The 13,309-nt window shown below is 39.6% G+C and overlaps 1 protein-coding gene across 1 annotated transcript in view; it reads left to right on the top strand.

Moving 5' to 3' along the window:
• LOC103181801 (adiponectin receptor protein 2) overlaps window positions 1-4,397 on the top strand; it is a 33,893-nt gene extending 29,496 nt beyond the window's left edge. Inside the window, exons 7-8 of the mRNA XM_007898497.2 lie at window positions 979-1,172; window positions 2,433-4,397. Coding sequence (XP_007896688.1) covers window positions 979-1,172; window positions 2,433-2,561 — 323 coding nt within the window. The 3' untranslated portion in view covers window positions 2,562-4,397. The remainder of the gene's footprint in view (window positions 1-978; window positions 1,173-2,432) is intronic.
• The last annotated feature ends 8,912 nt before the right edge of the window (window positions 4,398-13,309 follow it).

The raw sequence follows: 13,309 nt of genomic DNA, 5'->3' as shown, positions 1-13,309 counted from the left end.
CCTTCAAAATAAATAAAAATAATTTGGTCACTCAATCCATGACTGTTTGTGGGACACTGCTGTGTGCAATTGGCTGCTGCTGCGTTTCGCCCACAAAATATGCAGTCAATTCACTTTACAGTATATTCTGTGAAATGGTTTGAAACATCTTGAAGACACGATAAAGCGCTATATCAAATGCAAGGATATTATGCTTGCTTCATCTCAACAGCTAATACATTATTTGCATTCATAGATTTGTTCTATCTTTTGATGGAGGACGAGGAGTCCTGTAGCTCAGTGATTAGAGCACTCGCCTTGCAAGCGAGACACCTGGGTTCATTTCCAGGCAGGGCGAAACCTTCGGCAAGTTTCCTTACTCCACATGCCTAATAATAATCCCTCCAAAGCAAAACAATAATACATTTGTCATTTTCAATCCACGACTGGGACACTGCTGTGCGCAATTGGCTGCCGCGTTTCGCCCACAAATATAGGTCAATTCACTTTACAGCATATTCTGTGAAACGTTTTGAGACGTCTAGAAGACGTCAAATGCAAGGATTGTTGTTATTATTACATAGTCACGACCAAAGCTTTCAAGAAATTAAAACACTGACGTATTCTCCAACTCCAAAAATATGTGATCATTTCGTTAAGCCTAGAGACACAAATACTTAGTTATTTGCCCACTTCCTTTTAATGAAATTGAATCTGTATAACCTAAACCTGCCCTCCAGGTAAAATCTTAAGTACGGCTTGTCTAAGATTCAAATCTGAGCTCCTCGTTTCCATTTTGGTCGTCCAGGCATGTAGTAAGGTAAGTACTGATCTGAATATTGTATTTCCGGATCAAATAATACTTGTGTTTTTACTAGGGCATCATAAGCACTTCACTTTACCATCCTAATGTTTGGACTTTTTCCAAATGAAAAACTGGTTCTGGTTTCAGACTTTTATGTTATGCTGTGGTTCATTGCCTCTTCTGTTTGCCTGTAGGAGTGTTTGTAGGATTGGGGCTGAGTGGAGTTGTGCCTACTCTGCACTTCATGATATCCGAAGGATTTTTCAGAGCTGCTACAATTGGACAGATAGGCTGGTTGTTCTTAATGGCAGCGCTGTATATCACAGGAGCTGCCTTATATGCTGCCCGTATCCCTGAACGATTCTTTCCTGGAAAGTGTGACATTTGGGTAAGTAATTAGTGATTAACTTTTCTGACCTCCTTTGGAAATCTTAGTGGTGGTGCTGACCTCTTTCTTATGAAAAGGTGTAATAATATGTAAATGCCATAATGAGACATTCAAGAATATTGAAGTCTTGTAAACGCTGTGCAGAGCTTAAACAACTTTGTGCCTAAGCAAATGGAAAATCTACCAAAGTGAATAAAGCTGATCCCATTGACAATGCTTCTGATCAAGAAAATTATGAAACCAATAAATTCAAGATGATCATTTGGTATAATTGTCTCTTGGGTTCAAGGAATATTAAACAGTGTTCTGTGCAGAGTGATGTGTGATTCTTTTTGACCCTTAAGGGATATTCTTGCCTGCGTTATGATGTGGATAAATCATCATACTTTGTTATGGTTAAATTCATAGAATCATAGAATTAAATAGCACATTTGCCCCATCGTGTCTGTGCTGGCTCTTTGAAAGGAGCTATCCAAATCAATCCCACTCCCTCGCTCTCTCCCCATAGCCCTGCAAACTTGTCCTCCCCAAATAATTATTTACTTCTCTTTTAAAAGTTGTTATCGAATCGGCTTCCAACACCCTTTCAGGCAATGCATTCCAGATCTGAGCAACTTGTTGTGTAGAAAAATTCTCCTCATCTTTTCTTTTAACAACTATTTTAACTCAGTATTCTCGGGTTACCGTCCCACCCGCCAGTGGAAATAATTAAAAAGGCCAGTTGGCTTTTCACATTCTCAAAAAAATGGCTGACTTCTGGATTATACAATCGTTGTTCACAAAAGTAATATCGAAAGCGACCTGATGAGCTAGGAATTCAGACATATTTAGCGCAACAAAAGTAAGCCAGCATTTTGAAGTGTGCATTTTGGATTTTTGGTGAATATGTTGGAGGCCACACCACTACTGTGCTAGAAGCAAACTTGTATTGTAACAGGGTTCAATTGTATATAACTTTACATGTGGAAGCTAAACTTAGGGAAATAACTGGGGCAGTACTCGAAGGAAATTGAGGACAAGAGGGCACAGGTTCAGGGTAATAAAGATAATATTAGGAAATGTAGTGGACGTATTTAGGAAACAACGTTTGTTGTCTCTTGGGATCTTGTGTCAAAACACTTGTCAAAGCATGGCGGGTATGCTGGTAAATGCATAGAACATTAGTCTTGCATATTGATTCAGATGAATAGAGAAGTTGAGTTCCAAATTATTCTTGATAATGGCTTTCTAGGTACTAACTGTGAACTTGTTTTTCCGCAGTTCCATTCCCATCAGCTTTTCCATGTGCTGGTCGTGGCAGGTGCATTTGTCCACCTTCATGGAGTCTCAAACCTTCAGGAGTTCCGTCGAGGTATAGGTGGTGGATGCACTGATAATGACTTGCTATGAAACTCTAATTGCGTTTATGGTGGAACGTCGTCATTGAAATCAGTGACAGAAAAATTCTGAAAGACCTGTGCTGATCAAAAGTCTTACCTCAGTTATATTTGAGTGAATCAGTTCCTATATTAGGCGTTTCACGACTAATGATCAATTTTTTCATTACATGCCTGTCTTGGATGTTACGGTAATAACTAGCCAGGCATAGAAACCAATAGTAACCAGAGAAGTGTGAGTAACTGGACATGTGAATAACTAGTGCGACTTCCTGAGGAGTACAGCACTGCAACGCATCAGAAATGTTGTTTTCAACAGCGATCTGGGTGTTCGGAGGAAGGAATCCCTGTATAGTAGAGAAAACCCATCTGCTGCAAAAGGAAGTCAGCTGGTAACTGGTTACCAATGTGATCGTCTAACTAGTCGTGAAACACCAATGAAAATATGTAAATTATAAATTATATGCTAGTATGTAATTTACATAATTGCTGAATCTGAAACAAAGTTCTGCTTTATTGAAATGCCATATTTATTTCTAGGGAAGATATAAAAATGGAGGAAGAACTTGAAAGAGTTAATACTTCTGAGCAGGGTCTGACTGCTAACAAAAATGATTCTTGTAAATAAGATTTCTAACTTTCAGTTAATTAGAAAATTTATATTGTAAGAACTTTTTGTACAGAAAAGCATTTGCAAGAGTACCACACACTGTTAACTTACATTGCACAAATGTTAGTAGACATCACTTCAGGTAGTAGAGATATGCTAGTACAAGAAGCAATGCAAACAAGCCTTTCTTGTGTTGGCTTACCCAGTACGTATCCTGTCAGGCCTAATAATTTTATTGTTTCTATTCTGCCGTATGCTACGCTTATGGATAGCAGTGATTGGGAAATCAACTGGAAGGCAGAGTGTCCAAATTTTTGTTGATCCTGTATCAATTTCACCTTCTAAGGAATCATATGCATATATATGTATAATATGTTCTACGTACATATTCATTCATATATAACAGTAATTTATTTTTACTCTTCTGTGTAGTGCATGGAAGTAATGTCCTATATTTGTTTGTCATTTTGTGAATGGTCAGTGTAATGTGATAACTGGACACAGATGCAGTTTGCTATTACGTTTGGTTGGAACTGGAGATGATTCACTTTTAATCCTGTCTTCAGTTTATTTTATCACATTAAAAGGATGTTCCAGCAAACCTAGAGCTAGGAAATAGGAAAGCCAGTTTATATTTGTTTTAATGGACTACAACACAGAATTGCCCCTTTCCCATGAGTGCAATCACAATGATTTATGTATTTTGACCATAGCACCTTACCACTGTCATTGGGAATTGGGCAAAGTGTGTCACTTCAGGATGCAAAATGAGTTTTAAAACAAGTCCTGATATTTGTTTGCTGTAACATTTATATTTTAAATATGTTCACCTTAAACTTTTAACTCATTCGCATATACTGGAACAATGATTTTTTTTAGGATAACAGACCTGCAGTTCGAAACAGACCTGCTGTGAAAAATGTTTCTCTATGGCAAATGACAGTGGAGTGACCCAGTCCTATAAAGTGGTGCTTGCTTCTGTACCAGATGATCATGGGCCCCCTTATCTTCTTTCTTTCACCCTTTCAAATTAGACATTAGCATGTCAAGTTGAGATGAATTTTGACTGTACCACTGAGTGCTTTTGAGGGTTGGGGGGATGGAGAAGGGAAGTGTAAAAGTTGAAGGCAGGTTGCATCTTGTTACCAAATACCTCCTGTTGATCAGGCAGTTTTGAGGAATCCAATAATTCCATCATCCTGTGAAAGGTTAATTCATGAATGCAGTGGAGTTCCCAAGGGAGGAAGAAAGAAGAGAAACAAAATCTTAGCAGTTCGCTAGCTTTAGCAATACCATTGGATTCCATTTCAGAGTCATATTAATTCATACCTTCTCGTAACATTTCAATTTCACAATAGAAAAGGAGTTCAGAATGGGTTTGAGGACGCCCTTTTGGGAGCAAGTCCATCTTACTCACTCTGAAACAGTTGATATTCTTTGCTTTTTGATCTCCTTTCTTTCTCCGCTCTGGCCAATCTAACTTCATGTTATGCAAGTAGAAAAAGTCTTCATGAAGGTTTTAAATTCGGAATGCAGAAGGATAATTGTAAGGTGGTAATGGAAGTTCTCAATGAACCCTTACTGATACAGGGTTTGCTTGACTAGTGCTTCAAGAGTTGAATGTGATGGAACATTTCTTTCTGCATAACTCAATTGGCGTGAGAAGTTATTTCTGATCTTTCAAATGGACAAAATCATCCACTTAACCTCAAACTTCACTCTGCGTCCATTACACTGAATTAATGGTACTTTTTGCAACTTTAGATCAGTTATCGAGTTAATTATATACCCAACGTTGCGCAGAGGTAGGTTTCAAATAGTCTGATACTAGACCTTCTGCTTGCTGTAATATTACCAACTTCCCAACATGTCAAAACAGGAGGTCCTAATTGTTGCAATCATGCAGGATTCTGATCTCCTTCAAGAGAAACAAACACTACTAAATAAAAAACGCATATCTGATCTGGACACAAATCAGCTGTATCCAAGATAAAGAATGGTTGTGTTTTTTTAAAAAAATTGTACTGTATTTGGTTGTCTTGTATCGCACATACAGCACTTGCTGCTTAGCCCTGCTAAGATTTCCCAAGAGTTTGCCCAATGCCTTATTAGGATCTGTGTTTTGCTTATTGTGTGGAGTGTTTTATAGTTGAAAGTATTTCATTTTCAAATAAAAGGGGGCCTTGTTTTGTTTTCTTTTTCACTGCTTTAGTTTGATTGTCTTTAGATTGTTATAAGCACACATCGGCTTTGAGGGTATAATTGGATCTTTTTACTTGATGTAACATTTAATTCTACTAATAAAAAAGAGACAAAAAAATGCTTTTGGTTATGTAGTTTTGCAGCACCATCGAGCCGATGCATTTACAGAGGCAAATGCTCAATAGGTCGTACATAGGTATCGGGTGTCTCATCTAGAAGTTTTTCCATCTTCTCGCAAGACCAACTGGGAACTTGTTGTGCAAGGCCCTGCTGAAACCAGATCTACCACTCACATGGTAGAGTTGATTTGCCTTGATTCCTGAGTAGACTGCATAAAAGTCTCACTATACTGAAACTGGCTTCTCTGGAGATTTAGCAGCAACAGGCCTGCACTCTAATGTGGTGCTGGGGGTGCATTGCATGATTGGAAGTGCTAACCTTTGGTGAGATGTTAAACCCAATAAATACGCAGTCACTTCACAGTAAAATCCTGTGCACCCCTTTGAGAAATCTTGATGATGTGATAATGTGCGATATCGAATGCAAGGATTGTTTATTATGAAATGGAAGGCTAGATGCATCTCAACACCAAATATGTTACTCTTGTTCAAAATCAAAGTCTGGAAGTTCCAGCCCCACATCAAGACTTCGAGATCACAGCCTGTAGACTGCAATGTTGATGGAGTGCTGCATTTTCAGAGTTACTGCCTTTTGCTTGAGAGGTCAAACAGGTCACATCTGCCTGATACATTTGCATAAAATTGGCATAATTGCATATCATTTGCACACATGCCGGAGACACTGCTAATTTGCCTGTGTTTGCAAAATCTGCATTAAATCTGCATATTTTGCATATCATTTGCACACACTGTGTCAGTTTACATATATTTGCATAATCTGCATACATCTGCGTGATTTGCATGTTATTTGCACGGGTGTCAAAAGCACGACAGCACATTACATAGAAATCTGCATAATTTTGTATATCATTGAGCGTATTGTGACTGACAACTTAAGACAACAGCTTTGTGCTCATCCTCCCCTCCATCACCCACCCTGGGAATTTTCCCAAAAGAGTAATTTCCATAAACTGGATTTTTTGTTGGGAAGGTTGGAGGTGTTTGCTTGTGGTGCAATGTTGATCTTAAGAGAGAATGGTTAATTTTGATGGCTTTCCACGTGGTCTCTATTTCTCAGAAATTGTGGATGGAGAGTTCATTTTAGGTCATATCCATCTGTGGTCTGCTCAAAGTAGAAGGTAGAAGAATGCAATAATAGTATTTGAGGAAAAAGACCAAGGACAAGCACAGCACAATTTATTGCAATGAAGTTGGAATTACTCTTTTTTTTCCAGTTTGATTACATATTGACTCTACAGAAGAAAATGTGATGGAGTCAAAGGAGAATTGACAGTGACAGCAGCTCAACTGCAACTATTGTGCTGGTCACTCAAATGAGTATTCTCCTGGGGCCACAATTAAACCAAAATAATGTTAAGGATTTTCCATTTTGGATATAAAATCTTTAAACCACATTAAGGGGATTTCCTGCTGATTTCACTGCAGATCCCACTAAGCATTGAATAGGTGTACAATGGTGTATAGTAGTATTCTAAACAGAAAGTACACCTTAAAGAGTGCTAAACCATTTTTAAAGATTAAAATATCAACAGTAGACATGCCACGATTTTTGCTGGGACACTTTAGATCTATCCACACAATTTTGCTGAAAATATGCAATTGTAGGTAAAATATCTAAAGTTAGATATTTAAACGGTTCAATCAAGCTTCCAACCAATGTATCCTTTTTATTCACACTTTAGCTTTGTTTATCTAAGGGTATTTCCTTGCAACACCCTGTATGCTTTCAAGAATTCCCTACCTAATTATATCATCACCTTGAAAGATAATGTATCTAAATAGACGTTAATTGTAGTTCTGCAGCTTTGTTGAGTTTTAAAGCACTTCCCTTAAATATTGCACCAGACACAGATATGTATCAAAATCACAATTTATTAAATACCTACATAAATATTCGGTTTGTCCAACTGTTTAAATCACATGCAACCTTAACAATAATGTTTCAAATACAACTTCTTACATACAAATAATTTCCTCTTGAAATAATTTGTCATGCAAATCAAGGTCATTACTCCACACAAGAAAGAAATAATCTGTGTTACTTTTTATCAGCAGCCTTAAATCAGTCCCATTCTCGTGCTTACACTTAATCTTAAATGATGGACAAATACTTAAAAACCTTGGCGCCTCTTCAGACATGACTATTGAGGTCTTTGTTAAACTGTTGTTTACATCGTCATTCTTATTAATAAAAAAACCTTGGTATAATGTCTTTCATGTAAGAAGGGCATCTCAGAATACTTCACACGATTCACTGTAGCGTGGAGTGAGACTGAGTTTTGTGTTTCTTCGGATACTGCACACAGTTGGGTCCTTATGCATAATACCACTACACCAGTGTGAGATCACTTGTTCCTTGCTACACCTTAAAGTCATATCTCTGTCATTTTTGACCTGCAACTCTGCACTTGTTAACATCTTTAAGCACTCTGAGACTCCTTGTGGCTGAGCTGGCTCCACCTGGGTCCAAAACACTGATTGTCCAGCACCTTGAGACGTCCTCCTGACATGAAAGGCGCTATACAAATGTAATTTTGTGGTTGTTCTTGCTTCTCTGGGGCCTGCCGGTCTGTCATCAACAATGCCTGGGAGTACTGTCATCACAGGTGCATTTTCTTTTGGGATGACTGGATAGTTCTCAGAAGAATTAACTTGTCTCCTACCCAGTAAAATGTATTACAGCATCTCTACTGTTAAGTCTGGTGAGATGAGCAAACTTAGCACAGATTCAATCTGTGGCGTGTCATGATCATGAGTGACTCTGCTTGGATTAGGAATCACCGGACAAAGAGCGGTTTGGTGACACAAAACAAAGTTTTATTTTCATTGCTCTCGACCTTTGCTATCTCAGTTTGCTTACGATATTTATGTTACATTCTATATCTAGGACAATATTTCTCAGTTCCATTTATCTGCCTTGGCTTGCTCAATCAGGTGAACTTTCTTAAATGTTAAGAGTGGTGAACCTCATTCCTTTTTTTGCTTTCCGTGCAATGTCTAAGCTTGCTATTCAGCCAAGTGTAAATGTTTACAATCTACAATGATTTTTAAAAAAAATGGATTGATGAAAACTGTCTTGGCTTTGAGTTTTACAATCTCAACCCATTGCATTGCACTCTGGCCACTGGATCAAAAAATTTAGAAAAAACATCAGTCAAATATATCTGCAGAGCTGCTAATTGTCCACTTTTGAAATGAATCTGTTATTCATCTCTGCCAGCTTCTACATAAAACAGAATTAATCAGATTGAAAACATAGTTTAGCCAGTAAAAAACACAGATTATTGATGGTGTTTCTATGTTTCTATGGGGTGTGGACACAAATGAGTTAACACTACACCATGTAAGCAGATGATGATTATATTTCCACACATAGTGAAAGACTATATAATAATAATCCTTTCCTTTGATATAGTGCCTTATCACATCTTTGTGATGTCTCAAAGTGCTTCACAGAATATACTACATCAAGTGGGTGAAATGCGGCAGCCAATTGTGCACACCAGTGTCTCACAAACACTCGTGGATTGACTAACAATTTTTTTTAGGAATTATTACCCCCTGGAAAAGCGATCTGCCAGTCGACCAACAACCAGGTTCCCACTTACTGCTAGGTAAACAGAGGCATGTGGAGTAAGGAAACTTGCCCAATGTTTTGCCATGCCGGGAATCAAACCCAGGTCTCTTGCTTGCGAGGTGAGTGCTCTAACCACTGAGCTGCAGGACTAGAATCATAGAATCATAGAATAAAATTATACCACACAGGAGGCCATTATGTCCTTGCTGGCACTTTGAAAGAGCTGTCCAAATTAATCCCACTCCCCCAAATTTTTATTGAATCAGCTTCCACCACCCTTTCAGGCAATGCACTTCAGATCCGAACAACTCGCTTTGCGAAAACATTTCTTCACATCTCCCCCCTGGCTCTTCTAGCAACTATTTAAATCTGTCCGCTGGTTACTGACCCACCTGCCAGTGGAAACAGTTTCTCCTTGTTCACCCTATCGAATCCCCTCATAATTTTGAACACCCTTACTGAATCTCCCCTTAACCTTCTCTGCTCCAAGACTACTATGTGAAAGTCTCTTAGCCACTACAAGAAAGACTTAGAACAATATTCGAAAACAGAAGGAAGTTTCTCCTGATGTCCTCGCCAAACAATCACTGAGATAAAACTGATCAATCACTTTGTGGTTGTTTGGGGGACATTTCTGTGCGCAAATAGGCTGCTTTGTTTGCCTACCAAATGCGCAGTCACTGCACTTCATAGTAAATCTTGTGAAGCATTTTGAGATGTTTTCTTACGTTAAATATGCCAAATTCAAGGATCATTATTATTCATACAAAACAGCAAATGTGTGAGCCCAGCAGTTTGATGAAGAAAAACAGAATACATTCAAATCTTAGTCAAATTCAACAATAGCGCTTACTTTGCAATAACTTGAGTTGTTGGGTTGTTGGGAGTTTGATTAAGATGAATTGTTCCTTTAAACGATTGCAGGTATTGACATCACCTTTCTTTTAAAGGTAAGAAGCAAATACAAGACTTTTTTTAAAAAACTTATATGGGGGCAGGATTCTGAAAACCAGATGCTTTAATTAAGAGTTTTGGTTTGTGTCTACCTGAGAAATGCCTCCAATTTAAGGGGAGAGGGAAACACACAAGAGGGGACCCCAGCTGTTTGGAATTTGGTAACAATAGGAAGCAATGGGCAGAGATCGTCTGAATTCAGCTCTTTATATAACTGTGTTGCCACTTGGTACAAATAGCTGGTTTCTCCGCCTTTTAGCCTTAACTTAGGGCTTTAGATGGTGTCAGCTTTCTGCTTAGTCGTTTTATCTTTACACAGGTCCAAGGCAAAGTACGTTGCACAATTGAATTGACCGTTTCAGCATTCACCCTCCCCTTTTACGGCTCTAATTTGAGCTGCAAAACACAATGACAAGTGTTTTTCTGGCCAGCTCCACTTTCTATCCATCGCAACACAAATAACCAACACTTGCATCCGAGTGCAGCTCTTTCATTTCCTCACTCACTCCTCAGCATGGAACAAGAGACTGGCTCATAAACCCTCTCGTTGAGGACGGGGAAAAGCTCCTGTTTGATAAAGCGTGTGACTGAACTCTGCCCTGCCTCACCCGGAAAATGTAGGAAATCAGTCGCCAGTCTCTATTTATAATTCTCTGCTGTGATTGTGATGTTTGTGTGCCATTAAATCAAAAATATCCAATGATTTTGAGATGTAATCCAGCTTTATCTCAGTCCAGCCAGAACAGCTTCCCGTTTAATGTATTAAACGCTGACCTAGCAGGGCTTGATCCTGCCACTAGCTGCCAGTAGTGCAGAGGTTTTCCATTTCCCATATTGCTCTCAATACTGAGTGCTCTGTGTTGTTGGATGTTGAAGTACAATGGCACAATGCTAACTAATCTATCACTAACTTCCTTCTTGGGAGGGAGGTAAGCGGGGTCTCCTTGGAGCTCAGCTGGCTCCAAGATGACATACCTGATAATGGAAGTCGGAATGGACCCAGCCCTCTGTGGCGGTCTCAGTTGCCCGGTTCCTAAGCCAGACGGGTCCCCAGTACTCCAGGGCATTGCTGATGACAGCTGATGGCCTGGCTCATTGCAGGACCTGGAAGGGCAGACCAGCCACTGGGGGTAGGGAGTCACTCGACTTGGTTCCTGTTAACCCTGCAAGCCAAAGCTCACCCTATATTTCATCCTTCAGGTGAGACATTAAACCAAGGTCCCATCTGCCTGTTTAGGTGGATGTTAAAGATCCTTTGGCTCTATTTGAAAAGAGAAGGAAGTTTCTCCCGGTGTGCTGGCCAACAATCCTCCAAATAAAATTGCTCATGTGACTGTTTGTGGGACACTGCTGTGCGCAACTAGCTGCCACATTTCATCCACAAAATACACAGTCAATCCATTTTACAATATATCTTGTGAAATGCTTTTAGACATCTCAATGACGTGATACAGCGCGATATCAAATGCAAATATTATTACAAAATAAGTTGTGGAGATTGCTGTTATCTATAAATCACCTCTGGTACGCTCTTTCACTTTCTCTCGAAGCTCCCTACAACCTGGAGTCCTGCAGCTCAGTGGTTAGAGCACTCATCTTGCAAGCGAGACACCTGGGTTCAATTCCAGGCAGAGTGAAACCGTGGGCAAGTTTCCTTACTCCACACGCCTGATAATAATCCCTCAAAAACAAAACAATAATAAATTGGTCATTTTCAATCCACGACTGTTTGTGGGACACTGCTGTGCGCAATTGGCTGCCGCGTTTCGCCCACAAATATACGATCAATTCATTTTACAGCTGGGAAGGAATTGTGCAACACTTTTTAAGCTTTCCTGACCTTGGACTGTGCCATATCAAGTCATCGATGAAAGCAGCGTGACCAAACATTCCGAAGCACTGAGCACAAGTCTTTAGTTAGAAAGTAAGAACCCTTTAAGCATCCTTCTCACCTGCTTTATACAACCAGTATTTACTTAACAGTGCATAATCCGGACCTGCTGTCCTCTCACTGTTTTAGTGCCACCTGCTGGTCCAAGCTGGATTGCAATGCAATGTGTACAGCAGAATCCAAAGGTCGTGTGTGAATCTCCTCATAGCTGATGTGTCAGGACTTTAGATATTTGCAGAAATGAGTTGGAGGTGCGCCAGAAACTGGAAATGTTATTTTGTTATCAGCTGGATGTCGGACGCAAGTGGAAACTTATCACCATGCTTGAGAGTATCTAAACCAAGCTGAGAGTTCCATGCATCCCATCTACACATAGACATTTCTGAGATAGATTGTTGGAATTGAATGCAAAACTTTCTCCCTGGAGTGTGCGTTGGGGTACTGCTGAAGTCTGACTAGCTAAATTGCATAGTTTGCCAATGATATCACTCTCTGGCAAGCTTTCCCGCTGCTTGTCCAGCTAGCACACCACCCTACCTGTTAGGGGTTTGGCTTGCTGGGTTAACAGGGATTGAATGGGAGGATTTCCTAGCAGTGACTGGTCTGCCCTTTCAAGTCCTACTGATGAGCCAGGCCTACCTTGCTCTCATCATTCAGAAATGTAATTAAAAGCATTGTGTCTACAGAGTAGCTTTAAAATCTCACCCAGAAGGGTTTATTTGGCGATAAATGTTGTTACAGAGGTCAACAAGTAATTAAGAGTTGTATACGGCACCAAAAAGGGTCTTAAAGCTCTTTACAGAATGAGATTTGTGTCAACAAATTCTTACAAATAATAATATGAGCAGCCAATTATTTGAAATGGGGTAGAAAGATACGGAGTGATCCATCGGAATGTGTCAACGATGAGTTAATGATTCCAGTTTTGCTGCTCGGAGTCAGTACCCAGTAAGTACTTTTCTGTCTGTAGCAGCCAGGGTGGACTGGGGTCAGGGGCAGATGGTCTAACCACCGTCTGGGCTGAGGAGATATGAAAAGTGTGTGCGTGGGGCAGGGTTGTGGAAGAAGTCAGGTGGTGCTGACAACTGTGTAATGTGGTGCAAGAGCAAAAGGAGAAGTAAAAAACATAAAACTAAAAATAAAACAACATTTGCATCGCCTGAAAATGCTTTATCTGAAAGTTGGCTCCCAACCTGGATGTTTTACTAATCAATTAATGATGAATGAAATGCATGGACTTTATTTATCGCCGTCTTGGATTGAAGAATTTTTTTTACACTTTAAGCAATGAATCAATCTGAAACGTGGACAAACACAGCAGACAATCTACACCAGCAATTTCCTTTCAGTAGGAATGAGACGGACAACCTGATTTCACGCTTTTTGA

The sequence above is a fragment of the Callorhinchus milii genome, unplaced genomic scaffold, assembly GCF_018977255.1.
Source record: "Callorhinchus milii isolate IMCB2004 unplaced genomic scaffold, IMCB_Cmil_1.0 Scaffold5, whole genome shotgun sequence".
NCBI classification, from domain to species: Eukaryota; Metazoa; Chordata; class Chondrichthyes; order Chimaeriformes; family Callorhinchidae; genus Callorhinchus; species Callorhinchus milii.
Note: the sequence above shows the minus strand (reverse complement) of the source record. Positions and strands in the feature narration are given on the sequence as shown.